The following is a 23,526-nucleotide window of genomic DNA, read 5'->3' as shown; positions in this document are numbered from 1 at the left end:
GCCTATTTTTATTTTAGTCTATGTCTTCATCAACATTGTCAAAAAGACAGAAAACATAATTTGCCTGCCCTAACTGAAATACATTATGGACATCTAAGGCTGGAAGACATGTTTGCATTTTAACCTATGAAACCCGACTGGATCACTCGGGTTGTGTGGCAAAGCATTGCTCAAATTTACAGAGCTTTAATTTACATAGTGGAAGCGATTCTGTAGACTGCATGCATACCAAATAATATATGGTAAGCTGTAGAGATATCATGCAAAAGACGTCTATAATATTATTCAATATATTTGCTCGTCCTGCCAGAACATGGCAGCTTTGTTTTTTTATTTTTCAACATATTACTTTACTGATTTGCCGGAACAAGCAGATTCAGAACACATGAGTGACGCCATCATACCATTAAACGTTTCTCTTAATTCAAATATAGGCTACTAAAGAGGAAATCTTGTGTGGAAATTCAAAGAGATTAAATCTGAAGACGTGACACCAAAACCTGTCTATTCTGTCATGTTTGATAAGCTGCCAATGTAATGATACAGTAATATAAATCGAAATAATAGCCTACTGAATAATCTAAGCTCACATCATACTCTGGCTCTCTGGGATGTAATGTAGAGCTGCAGAATGAGGGCAGGTAGCTGTTCCACATATAGCTGCCTGGTGTAATTTTATACAGGACTAAACATCTGTTGCCTGATTTATCAATGAGCTTTGCTGGGACGCTATCAGCTTTGTGAGTCTCTCACATTTCTTTAATTTCTGTCACCACTCTGTCTCTCACATCTCTTCTGTCTGTCTATTACCTCCTTTTACTCCCTTTTTCCTTCTCCCTCTGTGCCAAAGGAATTAATCAGGTTGGGAGGGGGAGGAAATACATGGCAGAAAGTTTCACTAAACAAAACTAGGATAAAGCAGTTAAGGGAGATGAAAAAGAGCCGAGGGACCTCTCAGAAAGGGGGACAGTGTGGTTGTTTGCAGGTGGTTGCAGTTACTCCCATTTAAAAGGCCCTCAGACTTGTTCATTATCAGCAATTGTTTAATTGTTTGACCCTTTTCTGTTCCAAATCCCATTTGCATATGTACACATATAAATGGCACGTGTGCACACGTGGGGGAAATGGAAATGTCTTCTGCGATCAGTAATAGTGTCTCATTGGCATCATTGTACTTTTTCCTTCTTGTGTACAGTACCACTTGTCTCAAGTTGTGTTCATTTTGTCATCTTGTCTATATTTCCTAATTTGGATCCATGTGCTTATTTTTAGTTTTTGCATGTTGTTGTCATTTGTTGTTCATATCAATCAATCAATCAATCAATCAATCAACATTTATTTATATAGCACTTTACAGCAACCAGCAGGTATCTAAAGGGCTTTACATCAAGAACCAAGAATAAAACAACATAACATACAATAAAAAGAATGAAACATAGAAAACAGTAAAATCAGAAAAGGTTACATAGAAACAGGAGGAGGGAAATTGTCACACCACTACATACTAAAAGCTATTTGTTAGGATAGTTACATTATCAAAGGATAGACGGAGACCACTGAAGTTATATCAAAGTTTTGTTTACTTGCAAGTAGGGTCAGTTTACAGCACTCACAGCATAAGTACAGAAAGTGACTGATGAATAAGCTTTCTACAACAGCTTTTGTAATACAACATAGAATGTGATAAAACTCTATAGTCATAATAAAGAGTCGATGTAGTCAGTTATCTCAGTCAAGGAGCGCCTGTTCTTTTCTTCACCGCACACCGTGCTCCAGACAAGGATAGACAGTGGCTCCCAGATACCAGATGGCGACAGCAGCAACAGTGTTTTATTAAAATGCAAACAGTTTTAATACTAATCAGAGAAAAAGGATGTATCATAATTTTTCTGTCATCATTCTAAATAAATAAGTTTTGAGTTTGGATCTAAAAAGAGCTACATCTGTAATAGTGTGAATGTCAGCATGTAACGTGTTCCAGAGTCGTGGGGCAGCAACTGCGAAAGCTCGATCACCCCACTGTTTATACCTTGACCTTGGGACTACTAAAACCAGTTGATTTGAAGACCGCAATGACCTATTGTGCTCATCATGCAGGGTTAAAATCTCGGCTTAAGCAGGGTTAAGATATCAGCCGTGTCACAACATCTAATTTAACATAACCCAGGTTGGTGGAGTATAGACTGCAATGCAAAAGAGACGCAGTATGGTTTGTTGTGAGACAAGAGATGGTACAAATCCGATCGAGCGCATAAACTTATCAACTTCTTCGCTACCAAAAGTCCTCGTTTTGACGTCACCGAGTTCTGTTTTCCCAATGCACTTGATGATGGAGTCATTTTAAGAGTTTCAGAAAAATGCTTTATTTTCTACTACAGTTTCCAATTGCTGTACCAGTTTTGGGGGAAAGCGAGGCTGTTTAATGTGCTCTGAAAAACGGCAAATTGTTTGAGACTGGTATGCACTCACCAAGTTGTAACAGTCTTGTCTTGAGAGTGCTACGTGCCCGTGCCACAGTACAAGTCCTACTTTAAACCAGCAAACTACTGTAGCGCTGCTCTACAGCTCTGTCCCAAAAGAAGTGCTTTTTTCTTTCAGCTATCGCAAAATTATGTGGATATGTCTGGTAGCAACAAAAACTTTCCTTACAGTACATATTTGATTTTTTTTATATTATTCAAGAAAGATCTGTAGTTCTAATGTGGGGGGAAATGCATGAAGAGAAATGTCTGCAACTGTGCGACTGATCTAATGCTGTACACACAGATGAAGAATGCATGATGGGAACATAGCAGCATTGTGTGTGTAATACTAGCATTCTTCTACATTATACATGGGCCCAGCACAGATCTAAGTGCCATGGTGCAGCGTGGTGCTTCTAACATGTACTTTACTGTAGCTTTTGAGATTCAGCAGTTTCCTCTTAGCAGGTACATGAATAAAGCCAGAGCACTGAGACATTACATCCTGGAGGTTAGCTAGTTGTATTCACTGGTTGCTGTTGAGGGCAAATACAGCTTGAGCTCTTGAAACGCATATTTTTTGATTTGTACGTTACAACTTTGATACATCTTGTAGACAACTTTGATCACAAGATGGTGGTGATGGCGCAGTGGATATAACACATGCCTTTGGTTTGGGAGACCAGGGTTCAAATCCCACTGTGATACATCAGCCCTGAGCAAGACACTTAACCTAGTTGCTCCAGAGGCATACAACCTCTGACATATATAGCAATTGTAAGACGCTTTGGATAAAAGCAACAGCTAAATGACATGTAATAACAAGATTACCCCGTGTATAGTGATTGTGCATTTCCTGAGATGTGTGCACATTTCACCATTGTAGTTAGAAGCAAAGTTAGCCATGGGTACACAGGGGTCTTCATTAAAGCAATACTCCATCTGAAATTTGTCTTTTCACTGTTACAACAACCCCCTGTAGGCCTTTAAGAGTGCATTTAAAAAGTAATTCTAGGGATATGTTAATATAGGAGAATGCTTTAATGGCCAGTGTCCCCTTTATGTAATAAATTAGAAAGTAAGTATTGTAGAGGTCAGGGTAGAAAACGTCTATTTGAAGTCTTCTTTTACGTCTTACCCCATACTTTTACTAACCTCAACCAAGTATTTGAGTTACCTAACATTGACCATACTGTTGTTGACATGCTATGTTTTTTACATAAATAAATAATTGTACTATACTACTAAATACAAAAATGATGTTATTAAGAATACTTTCTGCATGGGGATGGGTTTGGTTAAAAAAAAGTGTGTTGCTTGCTCCTTCCTGGTATACATGGATCCCACTGATTCCAATGTGACCCAGTTTTACATGGAAAAAGAATTATTCCAACTTGTTCGCATATTAGTCATGACGGTTACCCTGACTGCTAGCCTTGCAGTCACTACTGTAAAAAGCCTAAATTAGCAACCTTCGCATTGTTCTTTATTTTGAGTGGTTTGTTAACAAGTGACACCACATAAAAACAGTGTATAGCAATCCTATAATTGCTAATATTGTATTTTATTGCAAGTGATTTGCCTTGCAGCCATTTTGCAAATGGCTTGTTGTAAGTACTCCTGACATTTCTGACTCAGAATTCCAACTCAGAGGCTGATGTGAACGTTTCTTCTGACTCTGCTGCTCGCACTTACCATATAAACAATGTGATGTGAACGCGGAAATAGTCCACTCATATTTTTGGCAAGATATGGCTAAATAGAGCACACTGCGTACATTTCAATGATCATGCACATCATGTTTGAAAGTGTGTGTATTGGTTTGCACATTAGAGTGCTTGACTCTCTCATTTTAACATTGAGGGACATTTTAGCAGTGATGAACTCATTTTAAATTAAAGTGTGAACATCTGGTTACGGGATAGTCTCTGACCACCTGGCCTCTTTGGTGCCCTCCATCAAACTGCTCATGTCTTGCCAAATCAAAATCAACCAGCCATTTAGCTGCTTCTTGTTTTGGGCCACATAACACACTGCTCCACTTCCCTGTCTCAAAAGAATCAAATCACCGGATATTCCAGCAGCAAAACCCAGCAGTTTTCTACCTCTGTCACAACTACACATCAGACTAATTTATGTGTTGTGTGTGCATACACGTGCGCGCCTGCTGATAGGAAAAGTAATTGCTTACTCTAAATTAGTTAGTGCAAGTAGGGTGAGAATCTAATTCCACATTTATTACAATTATCTTTAATAGGTCTCTCCATTGTCGAATGTGTTCTGAAATTGTGTGGAAATGAATTGGGCTGTCCGGGTTCAAAGATTAAAATGAAATATGGCTCACAATGAAGTCGTTTAATGAAGTGAACGTTTTGCAGTCGATTCTCTGCATGTCGAAGGGGAACACGTCCTCTATGTCCAGGTTTTTATCCCGAAATGTACGAAGAGTTGATTTTGGACTTTATATGCATTGTATTTCTTTGATTTAAAGCTTTAGTGAGTAACTTTTTGATATTATTGAACGTCCATTACATTCAAGCTATTGCCAAATGAGTTGCTACAAAGCTATTTAAGACTATCAGCTCCACACAACTCTCTCTGTATTTCTCAGTAGGGCTATGTTCAGAAGATTGTGTTGTCCGGTGACTTTCCCACGCAGAAGCTCGAGTGAAGATAATGACCTCTTTTGAAGAGTCCATCATGTTTTTTTAATCCTTTGTGTCATCTTTGGCTACTAACAACTGCATTGAGGAGGGGTGGGGGGGCGTGCGCGTGCGCGATCACGTAAGGCTGTATCATGTGGATGCGCCGTGTTGTTGTCATTACTTAGAATTCCTCTTGGGGGGCGACATAAACTACGCACTATAGCTATAATATTCCCAAGCATTTAAGTGTGTAGCCAAATCAATAACCTCACACATATCTACACAGTGACACACTCAATACTAAAGTCAACAAAGAGGTACCAAAACAGTCATAAAAGGAGGGGTATAAACTTTAGGATAATTTCCCTTTTAGTATCAAGAAGACAAAAGTAAATCCACACATTCACTTTGTTTTCAAAGTTTTGAAGAGGAGATATCCAAGATTTCTCCAATTTGGTCTGAGATTTTAAATGATTAAGGCAAGGTTTTTTTCCATATGGATAGCCAAATTAAATTCATGTGACGGCAGAATGATAGCCCTATGTAGACACATTCACATTCACATTCATAGATCACTTTTAATATAAAAAGTTATGTAAAATACAACCATGTATGTACATTACATGTATTCATTGTTTACTTCCGAATCTTTTCTGGTGTTGTGGGCATTTTCAAAAAGTCCTCAAACTAATTAAGTCCGATGCACTGCACCATAGTCAACTGAAGCCTAAGAAATAGAATATCTTCCTAGCTTCAAAGAAGTCAGACAGTTCAGCAATGTAATACATCCATGAAAACTTTATTGGGGTTGGGTATGACAGGGATGGAAATATATAACCTGCATAAGGGGCTCCTTTGATGGGTTTTTATAGTATTTCCTGTGGTATAAGTGTTAGTGTGGATCTGCTGTGGCAGGCATCTCTCTTCATCTCCAGTAGGAACAAAACAACATCAGAGTTATGGTTAATGTCACCACCACAATGTCACTGAGCAGAGCAATGGAAAATGTGCGAGTCAATCAGTTTGAAGAACTTCAGGGCCGCATGCTGATTGTGAACATAAACTACTGGCATTGGTTGTTGGACCGGTAAAGGCCAAAGGTATCACTGATAAAGATGCAAATAAAGTGACACCACCTGAGGTATTGGTGGTGGAGAGGTGTGGTAGGAGGGAAACCTTTTAAGGGGCCAGTATATTCCATCAGAAGTGCTTGTTGGATGGTCAAATAGCTTTGGAAACCCTCTCCCCCCACACCTTTCCAACATCAAATGAGGGGGGTGGAAGTGTCTGAACATTTCTGTAGTTTTCCCAAACTGACGATTCAACATTCGTGCCCAGTTCACACTTTGATTGGCCAGTAGTGCAGAGGTTTGAATTTCTGTCTCTAGCTCTCTTTTTCATTAGTTACACAATTATTTCTGTCACTTTTGTGAACCGTCAAGCTTGTCTTTCCCCAAAAAATTTAGTGGCTGTAGTAATTGAGAAGGTAGCAAAGCAGTAAGTGGGGTGACAAAGTATAAGAGTGTCAAACTCCGCATAAGGAGGAACACTGTTTTTTTTTTTACTTAAAGGCAGGGTTGGTAAGGTTTAGAAGCTAGCAAGATTTGAAAGTTGCATCTCCTCTGGGTTCCCCCCCTCCCCCCCAACTGGGATTCAACTCTTTTACATACAACTACACAATTTACATAGTTTCCCTTTTTATTCATTCCCAGGAAAAATGAACTGTACAACGTAACGTTACCCTTTGTTTTTATATTTTGTTCAAATAAAAAAATTTTGATATAAGAAAAGGAAAACGCTCCCAGGGGTCATATTTACTGCCACAGTACGGGGCGCTTTATGAAACTCTACTATGGGTTGAATTAGAGGGTAGGAGTAAACAACCTATGTTGTTGTATGGTTTGGAGGACTTGTTGGAACCGTATCCCCCGTCTCTATGACGGACAGCTTTTCACTCCATCTTCGAGTTGGGCCGCTCGGAACAACACAAACTTCCAACGGGATTTCCGACGTGGCACCCAGGCCCTTTGGTTTCTGTTCCCAGGGTTCATAGTGTTTTTCAGCTGTTTAGTATCAGATTTTACACTGTATCCAGTTTAGAATAGAGTAATGATGTTCTGGATGTCCACGTTTAGTACAGAATCAGGAACGGAGGAAAAAAAGTGCATCAATGGTGAGAAAAAAAAAAACTTTCCTGAATGAATTAACATTAATAGAAGAAAAGTAAAGAAACACATTTTCTGTGCGTCACACTTGTAATCAACTGAAATGAGCCGATAGCCATCTTTGCTGTGCAACACGTCTCCTTTGAGGTCTCTGATGTTCATCCACCTTTGCAGTTGAGGGATTACTTTAATGGCGTTTTAGCATACAGATAGAGGGAGCCATAATTAGCATGAAGAATAAAGATGCTGTGCTAAGTATTTGCATAACACACAGAGCTGGTTCAGAAGAGGGCATTTGTATTTTACATTACATCTCTGATTCACACACACACACACACACACACACACACACTTCCTGCAGTGGGTTAGGGTGTTAATACTTCATAAAAGGATGTCTGCTTGTGTTTCATCACACTACATTAACTTATCCTTAACAGCCATGAGGTGAGTCGACAAGCAGCACTCCGATTGGCTTATGACAGCAGGGAGGTCAACACGGTCTCTTCTTATTGGTATAAATCATCTGCGGAGAATCACAGTGGCCCCTCTTGCTGTGAGGATAAGTGGGTGACAGATCCGTCCTGACCCCTGAGGTGCAGGTTGGTCACAGAATAATAGTATCTGCTCCATGTTTAAGCAGGATGTATAATTTAACAGGGGCAATTTGGAAGAGCGACACCTCATTATGACGACTGAGGAGAGAGAGAGAGAGTGAGGGGTGGGGAGGGGGGGGGTGTGGAGTGCTCAATTGGGAATTTTATACAGCAACAGACACAAAGGTTTTGTTTGTTTCTGTGTGAGCAAAAGATTAGCTGATGTCACTGTAGAATACAAAACATGAAATTGTTTATTTTAATAGTAGAGATACCTGAGTGGCATGACTACAACTCAACAGAATCACAGTGAAGAGAAGCTGTTGAGTACAACTGTGTATAAATAAATGAAATGTCTTGCTGAGATCCGTCCTGTTCTGCATTTAACCCCCAAATTAACAATGAAACAACTTCCAATAATAAGATTACAAATAGTTGTGAATTAAAGAGTGTTAATTGTCTCAGTTTTTGTATAAAAGGAAACTTAATGTCACATGCCTGCTTTTTTAAACATAATTTAGATCTATTTTGGTGTATTTTTGTCCAGAGTCTGGATGTATGAGCTTCTATTATATTGGCTTTTTCAATGATCAGCTTTTGGTAAAAGTATAATTGTTTGAAATTGATAGCAGAAAACTTATTGTCATGACTTTGGAACTGAACCTGAGCCAGGAGGCTACAGAAAAGGAAAGCTTGACTTAAGCATAAAGCTTTGGGTTCCAAAAAGGACTTAATTTATCTGAAAGAATATTAGTTTGTTGTCAAATACGGTAGCATATTTAAAGGAATATTGATAATGCTAACAGATATATTTTATATTTGCATAATAGTGTGTACACATACAGCAAGTTGGCAATTAAAGGGGCTGTACCCAACATTCGGAACATAAATATAGCAACAAACAAATATTTGCGAAGTAAAGATACAGTGGAGTAATGGCGCCCTGAACAGAGACTAAAGCCACACTCCCTCTGTGTGTGTTGTAATCCAAGCTTCTCTGGTCTTTGTTCTGTATGTTAGTGCATGTGGCCATGAAAAACCAACCCGCTCTCATTCCGAACTCGTAAAATAAGTACGTTTGGACAGTGGCTGTCGGCGTCTGACGAAAAAGGCGTCTTTCAGCTTGTTTGTGTAACGCACTGGGGACAGCAGCAGTCCGATAGGATTTAGCGAGTAGTATGTAACGGCGAATATCCGCGTAAAAGTAATAGTCCCAACCAAGCGCATTTACTTAAAGCACTAAAGGAGACTTTTAGCGTCAATAAGAACGACAAAGGCACCTGACCAAGCGTCCATATTTTACGAGATGAGTGTGAGAATGTGTTGGAAAAATCATGGGTATTTCACGTATTGGGTGAGAGCCATGTTGTGGCAATCCCAGCCCACCGTTTCTTTCATTAATTCCAGTACAGCCGCTTTAACCCTCTCGATTCGGCCGTCTCCATGAACATTAGATTTAATATCTCCAGATCAATAAAGTGTAGAGACTTACTTTTTGTTTATAAGCAGAGAAAAGATCGAAGTCCTCTGACAATTGTAGCCCATCCAGAAGCTTTTTTAATCGATCATGGAATTACAGTGTCATTACAGTGTAACATAAATACATGATTTTGACTCCAAAAACTGACTTCCGCGTATGTTTTGTTTGCTTCGCGACCTTTGGACAGATCATCTCGCCGAATAGCTGAGAGCTTGCCCTTTCCAGATACCTCTTCTGTGTCTTCATAGCCCTTCCAGAACCTTAGAAATCCAGCCGTGAAGACGGGAACTTTTGCGGAGACTATGTACGCAGATCCAGAACGATAAATTCACGATTGAACAGCTATTTTCTGTGTTTTGTACCAAACAGCGATCTATTTTTCGCCATCTTTGATTAAGGGCAAATGACCATGACTTTGACTGACAGCTTTGTTGACCAATCACATGAAGTAATGTGCCCAAAGAGTTTGCTCAGCGAATAGAGAGCCTTTAGAGGAGGGCCTTATATACTAGGGCTCTGTGTGTGTATTGGCAGAATACAGAGGCCTGGGTGAGACAGCAGAAATAAGCCTGGAGGCTGAAATGAGTGTGATTTGGCTTACTGATGTCAAATAGCAGACAGATAATACATTGAAGATGACACAACTAACTTTTTGGATAAAAGCGTATGGACTTTTATGGGAAAACACCTAAATAGTTTTATAGTTTTGTTAGTTACAGAGTTTATTTCTGGTTCCCCTGATTGCCAACACCTAAAAGAAGACTTTTAAAAAGCCAAAAGGAATAGTCATTATTGTTCTCTGTGTGATTTCAATACATTTCTGTGAGACTTAATTTCTATTTAGTCTTTTTTTTTCTGTTTATAGTCTTTTAACAATTTCTACATTCATGTGACATCCCTGCAGCATGCATATGCTGATAGCCCAGTTTCTCCTGAAAGAAATTATGTATATAACTTGATTGTACATAACAGAGTTGAGATTATACAAGCATTATTACACAAGGAGACCAGGCGAACAAAAGATGGAAAAAAGGGCTCTGAGTGTTTAAGGTTAAATTAGCAAATTTATGTAAAGCTCTTACACATCCAAAGTCCATCTACACAGGTGTTTTCACTTATCTTGCCTGATCAGGCCTCTTTCAGCACTGTGTGCAGACTGTGATTGATTGACATCTCCTTCACCTCTCTGTCTGTTCATGATCCGTATGAAGTTAGTAACCTTTTGCGATCCCCATCCTAACTCCGCCCGACGTCATCCTGAGCAGAAGTCTAATAAGGCTATTTTTAAACAGCAGACATTTTGACTTGTCACAGCACAGGTGTTACTAATTACGTCAACGACATGACATGTGTGACAGTGAGCCACCATGTACAATACCAGGACCCTGAAACTGCAGCAGCTAAATGGAATTCAGCCATCATTAGTTTGATTATTTGCACCTCTGCTTTTCTACTACTGTAAATTGTAAAAATGTCATCGGAGACAATCTGTGTCTGTTTTAGCAATCCTCTGACATTACTTTCAAACCTAGAAAGCTTGAATTAAAAAAATGCTGGTGTCATATTGTGATATGAATGGGTGAGGGTTAAAAAAAAGGGTGAAATGCATCTTTTAAAAACGCTAGTCTCACATTGGCAGACCTATCTCCACAGAGCTGTGTCAGTGCCGGAGTCTACCCGTTGTCACTCCCAACTCGTAAAATACGGACTGGGCAGTAGCTTCCAGCATCCGATACCGACGTAAAAAGCACCCTACAGCGTATGTATGGAACGCACCAGGCAGAGCAGCAGTGCGACCGTGGCACTGTGAGATGACGTAATATTAAGAGTGCCAAGGGTAGCGAGTAGTATGAAAGACTGAAATGCAGCGTAAGGAGGTTGGTTGGGCTGGTGGATGGGTCAAACAAAACAGGATTTTGGTAGCGTTGGCCAATCGGAGGAGGTTGTGCCAGACTCCCGCCTTTGGCTGAGTCTCGCTCTATCTAATCTGTCAGAGGGAGAGCAGGAGTGCGGTTGTGAAGTTTAACGTTGGTAGTCCCCAGAGAAGAAGTTGGTCATTTCATAGTGCAGATTAGAACCCAAATTGAAACGTAAGCAACTAAAATTGCTGAATGTTAGAACATTGTGTCAAATTGGTCGTTATTACTGTGACTTATAAAGTGTCAGGTTTAGTTCCATCATAGTGTTAATAGTGTCAAAAAATGTTAGCTGACGTTGTTGTTGGTCAGTAGCTAGCTCAGAGATTATCAGCTAATGGAATTACTGATTTAGCAGGGGGGGTTAACACTTTTGCAAGGCACTGTATCCGTGTCTTATTCGCATCAGGGCCTGAGCCCCCCTAAAGGTCTGATCCTAGAATCACCCCTGAGTAAAGTACTCATGTTTGAGGCTTTTTGAGACTCATAAATTCTGCTGAAATCTTCCATTCTATGTGTGTTGGTTTCTGGCCATCTGTTAATGTCAATATCAGTGAATCTCAGATGATGACATAATGCTCTGTTCAGGCTGCACAGGTTTCATCCCTGTGCGAGACAATAAAGTGTGTTCTTAATTTGAATATAGAGAGAGAGAATAAAGAAAGAGAGAGAGGAGGAGGAGAGGAGGGCTGAACTGCCAGCTCAGTTCAAATGGGAATCTGGTCCTCGGGGTACATGCACACGTATGCATGTGAGAGACAGATAGGAGAGAGAGAGAGAGAGAGAGAAGGAAGGGAAAATGCAATTCCAAATTACATGTGCTTGTGCTGCAGCGTGGGAGGCATGTGTTGGAGGGAGTGAGGGAGAGTGTCAAAGGGAGAAAGAGAGAGAGAGAGATGATTGAGGTAAGAGAGTGGAGATGATGGAGATTCTGCCCGGCAGTGAATCTGTGAATTGATGTCTTTGACATAATCTGGGATCTTCATGTGGTGGCCAGTAAATTAAAACTGAAAACCCAGCTGATGGAGTATTATTATTACAGTTGAGGGAGTGATGATACAACAGCGTTTTTACTATATCTTCTACTTTGCACATCTCCTAGCAACACCAACGGACACAATTTTAAATGTTTTTATAATACTGTGGCTATATCTATGTTAGATCATGCTTGAGAAAATAATTGAAGTCATGCTAACAGCAGTTACCATTTAACCTGGTTTAAAGAACTGAACCTACAGAGATACATCACACAGTACTCTTCCAACATAGTGTACACAGGATCTTTAGTCATGAAAGTCAGAAAAGACTGAGCAAATGCACACTATACAGTAATAACACAAATGCATCAATGAATAAATACATTTTCCCTCCTCGTGTATGCTAAAATTGGTTACACGTGTTATGAACTGGGCAGAGAAATTTGTAAGTGTATTTCGTAAAACTATGGTAAACTTCTGAACTGTGACTGCACTGAAACCTAGATGAATTGGATTATAAATGTTGCACACCACTGTGCTTCTGTTTACGAGCTGTTTTTGGCCAGTATTTCTGTTATGATTTCACATGCTCATATTAGTGCTGTCATTGACCCAGTTTCAGCTGTAGAAATGTTCAGCAAGGCAAAAATGTTGAATCTTATCTTTGACTGTCAGCAGCAAAAACACACCTTGTCTAATAAGTTGTGATGTCTGAACCCATAGTCAGCTCAACAATTGCAATGTGTGTCCCTACTACTATTACCTCTACGAATGTATTTACCTTTATACTTATATGTATACTAACATATACTATATCTTACATAAAATAAAGCTTCAGTCACAGTTGATATTGCTCAGCCCTATAATCACATCATCATCATCAGGTGAAGCATTGAAATCCCTTCAGCAGACCTTCACTCAGACACCATCACCAAGTCTGAGACTAATGTCCCTACACACAATTTTGGACTATCTGAGACGAAAGTTGACACGTGGAAAAATCTTTGTTTCCCAGTCCAAAACAGTGGCCCTGCGGAACAATTCTGACCAAACTAAGGACCAAATTATTATGAGGTGACTGCTGCTACGACTCAGATCTGTAAGCCAACCAATCAGAGCACGCCATGAAATCACAGAACTTTTGCAAACACCATTTTTGAAAAGATATACACACAAAAACCAAAATGATGTAGGCTAAAAGGGGAAAAAAATTGTTTTCTCCCCATCTCCTTCAGTCAAAGCGTGCTGATTGTAAGAGTGGCGCAGATGGATGACGCCTCTGCTTTCATATACTATTTTCTATTTACACTGTAGCACTACGACAGATTTTATTGGACCCAGATTTTATTGGACCCATCTCACACAGTGTGACATGCAATAAACTTAAACAATCAATGTTGTAGTCTAAAGGCACCCCAACAAGACGGAAGGCACTAGGATTAGGCAATGGTTAGGGTTATGGTTAAGGTTAGGGTTAGGTGCCTTGAAGTTGACGGTCGCAGCGCTGCCTTGAAGTCGACGTTGGGGGCTCAAAACACCATCGAGCCTCCTGCACCTTCCACTGCCTCAACATTCTCTATTTGTCTGACAAATAACAGACACATGTCATTGCCATGATAGTAACTGCAGTTGTTTTAACAGTCATGCCATGCATGCAGTAAGGAACTGACTGTTATTAATAGATTGCATTATCTCAATTATCTTTAACTGAACAAGCAATGATGTAATGTTTTTAATACTGATGACTTAGTCTTTCAGGCACCCTGAGGCCTTGTTTATGTCCACTGGAGGGTGAACTACGACACCTGAGAGACCTCTACTCATCAACACGTCCTGTAGTACTTTATTTCTTTACTTGTCTAAAAGCCCCTTGAGTACACACGGCATGATTCAAGTCTATTTCACTTCATAGCATTCCTCACATTTGCACAACAAACAGTTATAGGGACAAGAGGCCATGTGAATGTGAGGCTATTTCCTCCTGAAACATGCTGTGCTTTTGCTCATCACTCAGGAACGGTACAGAATTGCGACACACAGCTCCACACAGTTCAAGCCGAAATTATAAAATGATGAAAGCTTTTTTGCAGCACACTGAAAGGTCTCTGAGCCACTTCTTGGTGAAATATCTTTAATGTATCTATCAAAGTCTACCTGATGAAAAACACTCGCCTGAGTGTTTGCTATGGTGTATTAAAGATATGTAAATATGAAACTGGCTTGTGGTAGAGTCCTGTCATCATTTTCTTTTCACTTTCATGTGTCAAGCATTGGTTACGAAATTGTTCATTTTCTCTGTGGTCATGAAAATATATAAATATAATATCTGAAAACTTAGCCGCTGGTACTCTCAGCGTGATGAGTGAGAAAGACAGCCAGCAAGGCTCTTGACAATAGGGCTGATGCTACAGTATGTGTGTGTGTGTGTGTGTGTGTGTGTGTGTGTGTGTGTGTGTGTGTGTGTGTGTGTGTGTGTGTGTGTGTGTGTGTGTGTGTGTGTGTGTGTGTGTAACCGATGCCCATTTGAAAGCTGGGTGCTAGTCTTTCGTCCTTCAATCGCCAATTAACAAGGGCCCATTTAATTGCAGTGGTTTGGGAGGGCATACAATTACCACTGGAGCTGAACCAAGCACACACACACACACACACACACACACACACACACACAGACACAATTCTTCTTAATGAGCGGCACTATCAGCTCTCCTTTCTTCCCCTCTTTCATTTGCATTTTGCTCACTCTCTCTCTGTCTCCTTCTCACCCTCCCACCTGCTCTGTTGAGGCGTTTAGATTAAACTCCTCCTGCCTTCTTCTTCTTCTTCTTCTTCTTCTTCTTCTTCTTCTTCTGTGTTTCCTTCAAAGCTGGTGACAGATCTCTCTTCCTCTCCTTGTTTCCTTTGTCTCAAATGCTACATCAAACCTTCTCTTTCCTTCTTTCCATTGCTTTCTCACCTTTCTTTATTTAGTTCCTTGCCACCTTTTCACCCTTTTTCTCTGATTACCTTCCCCCTGTCCTGCAGTTTTGTTTTCTTTCTTTCATATGTCATTATGTTACAGCATTTTTACTGCAATGAAAGACATGTGTGGATGGACATTTAAACGGGCAAAGATTTGTAGGAAGCACACACAAAAACATACATTTTGTTTTAAGCTGTTCAATTCCTCCTGTCATATCAATTGTTTAAGTGCTTTGACTTGTGACTATATTCATACCTGTCTCCCCTTTCTTCTCTTTCTTTCTCTCATTCTCACACAGGTTCTTTTAAAGGCATGTGTAAGCAGATAGATCACTTCCCGGAGGATGCTGATTATGAGGCAGATGCTTCCGAGTACTTCCTACGTGAGTTCTTCCTTAATTCCATCCATCCATATTTCCATGTTTTTATCCATTTTATATTAGGGTCAATTTTATTTCTACTACCCTATTTATTTATTTTCTTCATGTATTACATTATTTGTAAGGGACAAGTACCTTACAGAGAAACATTGACAGCTGCAGAAGCAGTGTTCAGTGTCCTGTACACGTGGCTGAAGCTAATTTCCAACACCAGTCCCTTGATGGGCATTGTTCTGGAAATTCCCATTTTCAAGGACCATGTAACATTTACAGTTTTGTTTTCAAACTCATTTTATAAAAGTAGTTTAAAGTCATAAAGCACCTGAATAGCACTGCCCTATCCTCATAAATACGTTTTACAATTACATGTAAAACATGATTTAATATGTGATCATAACAATAGTTTTATACAGATAATACACTGAATCTGAGGGATTACTGGAGTTAAAATGGTTGCTTGCTGAGATAGAAGGATATGTCAGTACCAACTCTGACACCAGAAAACTTAAAGGCATACTATGTAACGTTTCCCTCTTCGGTCCCCCTACAGGTTGTCTCATTGGAACTACAGCCGCGTGAGCTGTAGTTCCAATGAGACAACCTATAGGGGGACCGAAGAGGGAAAAGTTACATAGTATGCCTTTAAACAGATGTTCTAAGCTTGATGTTAGCGGGAAAGAGAGAGAAGAGGGGCGTAGGGGAAAGCAGCCTTGGACAATGAGGACAAAAGGAAGATGGAGAAAAAGAATCGAGAGAAGGGTTGAGAGGAGAAGTTAGAGGTGGAAGAGATAGGACGGAGAGAGAGTGTCAAAAAGCTGAAGATGAGAAACTGGAGGGAGCAGCGTAAAGGTGGAGAGACTCAGAAGAGGAGGAGAGGTAAAGGGTAGAAGTAAAAGGATGAGGTCAGTGATGAGGAAGAGGAGGGAAGGGCAGCAGAAAGAGTGATGCAGTCTCACCCAGGTTTTCCACAGGCGCGTCTGTGCTGCGTTCCGGCTGCGCCACGCGCCATACCACACCGGGAGAGTCTCAGAAGTGGAGCGTCTTGCTGCCCGACTCGCAGATTTTATTGTCTTTACAAGTACTTGAAATAACAATCACGTGTATATTAAGCTAGTATCTACCTTCCACTCCAAGCACTCCTGTGATTAAACTCCATGCCTTCTCTTTTCTGGCATTGTCCTTATAAAAAGTTGTGTTGTATTATGTTTTTCCACCTCCAAGATGAATCTTTCGTCATCCATGGTGTTGTAGAGGATACATATATTGGGGGGGTGGGGGAGTGGGGACTGGATGCGCTCGTTTTTTTCACTTCCTGCCCAGCTGTCCGAACGCCCCGCAGCTCGCGGAACGGAGAGCCGCTTCACGCACGCTTCTGGGATGCGCAGCACAGCTGGTGGAATATCAAGCATTGACTTGAATGGCCGCGATTGCTCACAGGGGCCATGGTGCCTCCATAACGCAGCGCAGACACACCTGGTGTAAAATAGGGCTTAGAGAATAACTTCCAGGAGGGGAAAGAGGACAGGAAGTGGCATGAGATGGCAAAAGCCAAGGAGAAGGGAAGGTTGAGGAGGTGAAGGACAAGGAGTAGGGTACCAGTGCAGTGCTGTTGCTCTCCCAGCGGCTTGCCAATTAGGACACTTTCTTCTATAAATACTCTAGGCTCCGCTATGTGGGTCACACCTCTCCCTCTCCTCCTTCCTTCCATCTATCCATCCTTTGCCTCCTCCCTCTTGCTTTCCATCCATCTGTCTGTCCATCTCCGCAGAGGCCCACACGCCTGTCTGACAGCTGGTGGATGGAGGCCATGGGGTGGAGCAAGGGGGATGATGGGGAACAGGACAGGGAGGGAACCGAAAGTTGGTGTCAGAACCCACATAAAAAAAAAAATGTATAGAAACTTTCTGAAAGTTTTGAGCAAGTTTGGTTTGAAAAATGCATCAGAGGTTCTAAATCATTTAGTGTGAGTTTTTTTTTTTCAACACTTCACAACAAATAATGTCCTAAAATATGCCGCTGGTTTTGGGTTTTATGAATTTATGAACGTGTTTAGGATTTCTATAGGTGAGGTGTGAGGATTCCTTATGGTCCTGAATGACTTTCTGAGTGAGCCCTCTGTAGAGAATAACATTATACAGCCACTTGATAGGTGTAGGTAAAAGCAGCACCCATGCCAAAAATGTCCCCATTCTTATAAATATTCCCCCGACAGGGATGAAACATCGATCAGTTGGTGCTCTGGTATCCTTTACACCCTTGAGGCCACTGAAACAGCAGTCAGTTTTGGAGTGGAAGAAAGAAGCTACTCATTTTATATTACTGTATTTTATCCAGATGAACCACTGATCCTGCATTCCTTCCTTTCCCACTATGCGTCGTCATGGCAACCATTTGAAATATCTGCGCACTTGTGTGTTTGTATATGTGTGAAGTACACTTAAGATTGGGACAAACCTAGACCAGCTGAAAAATACAAAGGCTGGACTAACCACACATAAAGATTGTTCCCACGTCTTTTACAGTCAGGGAGGAGCACAAACCTCACGACTTGCTGTTTATATGCAATGCAATTTGCACTGGAAAAAAAAGCAAGGGGCAGAGTTTGGGTGAGAACCTGGATGGAGAAGCATGGGGGGGTTGGTGGATGGCTATGTACACTATGTATTTGGTCTAATTCAACATTGTTGTGTCAGGCGAGTTATTGTATGTGACTGTGGCCATTGCCACAATGTGTCCTTCTATTGTCATTCTGTTTGTTTCCTGAGCTCCACTTCTATGGATAGCAGGATTACATACTGATTGTAAATGTGCTAATACATTGACTCTTGCACTCTTTGCTTTTGGTTCTCTGTAATCTTCAGTGATATGGTAAAGAAAGCTCATTCTACTGTTACACTCACTGTAAGACACTCTGAATAACAGTGTCAGCTTAATTACTGAAATGACAATTTAAAGTGTAGAGGATGACACAGTCTCTAAAAAATGGAAATTATGCAATATTTGTTTATCAGGGCAGGATTTTCTCTATCACTCACTCATACACATTCCCCACCTGGAAGGTTCCCAATACAACCACAGTCTCTTACAAGTGGCCACTGAGCAGCCCTACTGGACTAGTTGGGTGCCTTGTTGTACAGCTGAGAGTCAGGAGAACACTGCTCTTCACTAACCCCCCACAAGTCTTAAATGATGATTCATCAATTCCCAGGCTTCTGCCACCTTGAATTTCAATGATATTGTTTTTACAGTAGAAGCCTGAGATAATGATATGAAAAAGATCGCCAAGGAAGCTCAGGGAACAGTAGCACTCACTGTTTGTTGACTAGTGGGCTCCTGATATCCTCAGTGCAATGAAAGCTTTCCTCAAACAGCAGAGTTATTACAGGGAAATGCAAATATATAGGACGATTGTGCTAGCAGCTCATACAATTCTTCTTGTGGCTGCATGTAGTTACTATCGCGGGAGCAAATAGTAAGTGAGGTGACAAAAGTATAAGACCGCCACATTCCACATACAGAAGTAGGTTGTGGTGTTGGATGGCTCTAAAAAACACAGCATTTTCACTCAGGAGACCAGGGTTCATGTCCTGTGTGAAACCAAAAGTCAACAGTGATTTTTTTAAATGAACAGAGTTTTCTGGAACCTAGTCTGTGATGCAATAAATTCAAAGTTTAAATTAAAAGTTATGTCCTCATTTTAGTAGGTTTACGTGTCTCATTTTAAGTATTTTTGCTGCCTAAACCTAACTAGTTCCATTTCACAACGTTAACTACATGTTTACAAGTGCAACTGTTACCTTAAGTAGAACTGTCACGTGACAAAAATTGCTATCGTGGTCACGTGTTACGGTCACATGTTCAAAATGGCTACCGTGCGTCCTTATCACAGCATTAAATAAAACACTCAAATATGTCATCATTGGAAATCAACCTTTTCTGTCGTTTAGGTATTGTAGAAATATTTCTTCAGTATGAGGGAGTGTTGAATGTTACGGCAGGCCTTTGACAGCAGCTGTTTGACATAAACCCTCATACCTTATCTACAAAACAGGTTGCTTATCAGTGCCTTCCAAAACAAATCGTATGACTGAATTTAACTCATATCAGTATTATGTGATTTGCAACTTGGCAGCTAAATCTACTTAGTTAAGGAAACAGTTTACATGGTTAAAATAATCAACATCAATTGTTGGTAGAAGACAGATAAAGTTAGGGATGTCAGCAGTCAACCCGTTTAACACAAAATTAAATATCATCCCTCTTTCTCTTCGCCATGTTAACGTTGTGCACTGAAGAGAATTCGAGAGACTTTGAGACCTGTAAATGTATCCTAGATGCTGCTTCAGTTGTCTTCAACTAAAACACACTACACTGGATAAAACAGGCAACACTGGACAAGACCTGGTGCCACATCAATGACTGGGATGTATCCACAAAACATTGCGGTGCAGCAGTGTTTATCTTATTATTGTGCATTCACCCTTTTTACTGCTTTAGATTCAAACGTGATAATGTGTAAAAACATGCAGCAGCTTTTCAATTTTAGTGGAAAAATCCACCTCCTCAAATGACCCAATCACATTTCTGGAAGACATAGCCAGACATGGTACAATTCATTAACACTCTGCCACCATTTAGCACAGCTTATACTAACTTAAACAGTAGTAGACAAGTAGATGACATTCTTTTTGGATTATTTACACTCTCTCTCTCTCTCTCTTTCATTCTCTTTCTCTCTCTCTCTTTGCCCAAGGGTCCTTTCGATCTCGTCTCTCGCTCTCTGAGCCCTCTAACCCCGCTACCCCCACCCTCCTCTCTCTGGGTGAATTTGTTCATGTGGTTACGTAAGGCCTTCCTCCTGTAGCAGTACTATCAGCCGCAGCCACCACCCCAATCCTTCACTACAGCATAATATAGAGGACAAGGCTTACACTTACCATGTTGGTGTACCCATCTGAACCAGATAGTAGAATCGTCTGAAATCGGAATGTTTCATTTATAAATAATTACCATTCTATATGTGTCAACATATCTAATATGCAAGTTCATCCAAGCGTGTTATCAACTCTGATCACACGTCAAAATCACAGTGGGAGAAAACATTTTTGGAAATCAGTAGCATATGTAAATGTATGTTATTAAATTACTTTTATTTATTTTTTGATTCACAGATATTAAATTAGTTTTTGTTTTATTAATTCTATCAATCTATCACCTAGTTGGCTACAGAATGTGTTTTTGTCGGTGCAGTATAAGTAGGAATTCTATAAATTAGTCTTTGAACCATATAAAAAGTTAAAAAAAAATGTATTTAGTTTTTATGAATTTAGATTTGTTCTTAGTGCATTAGTATCATATTGTGATTGTTTTTGACTGTGGCTGCTTGTTAGTTGACAACGAATCATGCTTCTGCCGTTGTTCATGCTTTCTCTCTTTTGGGCTCTTTTTAAGTCAACCACATTTTGGATCGGGTCTAATTTTCCTCGGGTCCCCTTCTGATCACGTCTCTCTTTTTAGAAAATGGATGTATGCATGTGGGCTTCGGCTAGGTTTTCTACGACTCCATTTTGGATGGGCTCCAAAATTAAGTAGTAAAAAAAGACATTTATTTAAAGATTATCTAGCACAATTATCAGTCTTCTATTGCTGGCCAATGGGAGCATTTGGGAGTAGAAATTTTTATTTTGCAAGACTTTGTACAAAAATATGCATGAGAAAAAGATTACAAACTGAAGGTGCATGATTACATGGTACGTTAATAAAAACATATTTAACACCTAATTAAAATAGGCATCTTACAGCAACAGGTGATGGGTAGTCAGTCCGATGAAAGCTTGCTTCTCCTGTCTATTAATATTGTTTCTTGTCATGATCACAGACTGACCAGGTAAGCGGAGAATGTTAAGATAGTACAATTTTACAAAATCACAAATTGTGTTTCATGACACAGTAAGGGAAAGATCGACCTCTTGGTTAATATTTTAAAAGCCAACATTGACTGTTATCAAGTGTGTTAACTAACTAACTAACTAAATTTACAAGCTCTTGTGAAAACAAAGATGATAAGAGGACATAACATTCACCTCAGCCTGCTGAGACTCTGTGATGTCCTACATAAGCCAGTGTTTGATGTATAGTCTAATGTCCAACATATCTCTGTCTGCTATTATTGCACATGAACTCCTGTTGTTAGAATAAATTTAGAACATTACAGCATCTGTGTGTATGCTAGGGTTAGATAGAAAGGGTGTATAAAAAAAGTATAAAACACAGTGTGTGAATGTGGTGTGTGTGTGTGTGTGTGTGTGTGTGTGTGTGTGTGTGTGTGTGTGTGTGTGCGTGTGCGTGTGTGTGTGTCTGTGTGTGTTGTATAATGCATGGAGCCATTGAATGGGATTACATATGGCTAACAGCTCAGCTCTGGCCCTAACTGGCTTGAACAAGGCACATAGAAGCACACACTTTACACATACTTCTATATTCGTGAGGAGCCCAGTTCCAACCATCAGAACAACTACCTAATCTCAACCCTAACTAGTGGTGGAAGAAGAAACCAGACCCTTTATTTAACCATAGCTTGTGGAATGTTTGACAACTAAAGGTGCTATGAAGCGATGCTTTTTGGATGGGTGAAGTGGAACATGTACATTGAAGAGCATGTGGGTGCGAGGCCATAAATGTTCCTGCCAACAGCTATTCCAGTGATTGACAGTTGGTGGCAGTATCATAGGCCAGAAATACGCCAGGAAACAGAAATGCGTCAGCAAAAGGGGGAAAGAAAATGCAAATATGTAAATTAAAGATGTTTCACGAGGAAGGAACTAAATGCAACATGTTTGTCAGATGTCAAAGATGCAAACACTGTTTTCATTTGCCTCTAAAATTGAATGCAGTAGAAGTATAAAATACTTTTAAAGGGGTGATAGAATGCAAAACCGATTTTACCTTGTCATAGTTGAATAATGACAGTTCGGTGGGTAAATAGGACATACATAGAAGCTCAAAATCCCATTGATACCCCTTTACTATGCAAATCTCACATTTTGAAACTGCCGCTGAAAACGGGCGAATCTGAACAAAATTAAAAGTTGACGTAAGCATCTCAACTCCTACTCTTTGTCACGCCCCAACATTTGCATAGGCTACACCACTGACCTGAGGTCAGCTTAGTCTTCTGAATCTAGCTAGGTCATGCGGCTCTCCAGAGGTCCGCTATTTAATTACTAAATTCACTTCTGAGACTTTTTTATGCGAGAAATCAACTATGTAGAGGTCAAATATGGGCCGTTTTACGAAAATTGATGGCTAATTGCAAATTTTGTCCGACTGTGTGTCGCAGTTCAGCAGGAGCTCAGCAGGCTACGTGACAGCGGCCGATGCTGCCTCGCCACCCGGCGTGTCCTACTTCATAGACTCCGGCTCATTGTGAGCTAGCTGGATCTCCATCATGAAGGGAAGCCATACCATACCATACTGCGCAAAGTCACCGTTTCTGGGTTACTGGACTACAAAATGCCGAGGCCCTGATGGAGCTCCAGGGCCTGCAGCTAGCCGCGATCTTTACCCATAGGATTGAAGGGACAGTAGCAGCTAACGAAATCCCTAATGTTCACAAAAATGCATTAAATTGAAATCGGACACCATTGTTAGCTTTATAAGACCTTGGGGTAGATGTTATATAAGTGGCGTGATGAAATTCAAAATGTAAATATACTCTAATTATGCCGAAAGTGAAGCTAACTAGCTGCGATCTGTACACATACGTTTGAACGGACAGTAGCAGCTAACGAAATCCCTAGCTAATGTTCACAAAAATGCATTAAATTGAAATCGGACACCATTGTTAGCTTTATAAGACCTTGGGGTATATGTTATATAAGTGGCGTGATGAAATTCAAACTGTAAATATACTCTAGTTATGCCGGCAGCTGGCAGCCAGCCAGCTCCGCG

The 23,526-nt window shown here is 40.4% G+C and overlaps 1 protein-coding gene across 1 annotated transcript in view; it reads left to right on the top strand.

The window, feature by feature from the left end:
- Positions 1-23,526, top strand: part of LOC116042958 (voltage-dependent calcium channel gamma-2 subunit-like) — a 73,897-nt gene that overhangs the window by 35,355 nt on the left and 15,016 nt on the right. Inside the window, exon 2 of the mRNA XM_031289443.2 lies at positions 15,496-15,579. Coding sequence (XP_031145303.1) covers positions 15,496-15,579 — 84 coding nt within the window. The remainder of the gene's footprint in view (positions 1-15,495; positions 15,580-23,526) is intronic.

This window comes from Sander lucioperca, chromosome 4, assembly GCF_008315115.2.
Source record: "Sander lucioperca isolate FBNREF2018 chromosome 4, SLUC_FBN_1.2, whole genome shotgun sequence".
Taxonomy (NCBI): Eukaryota; Metazoa; Chordata; class Actinopteri; order Perciformes; family Percidae; genus Sander; species Sander lucioperca.
Note: the sequence above shows the minus strand (reverse complement) of the source record. Positions and strands in the feature narration are given on the sequence as shown.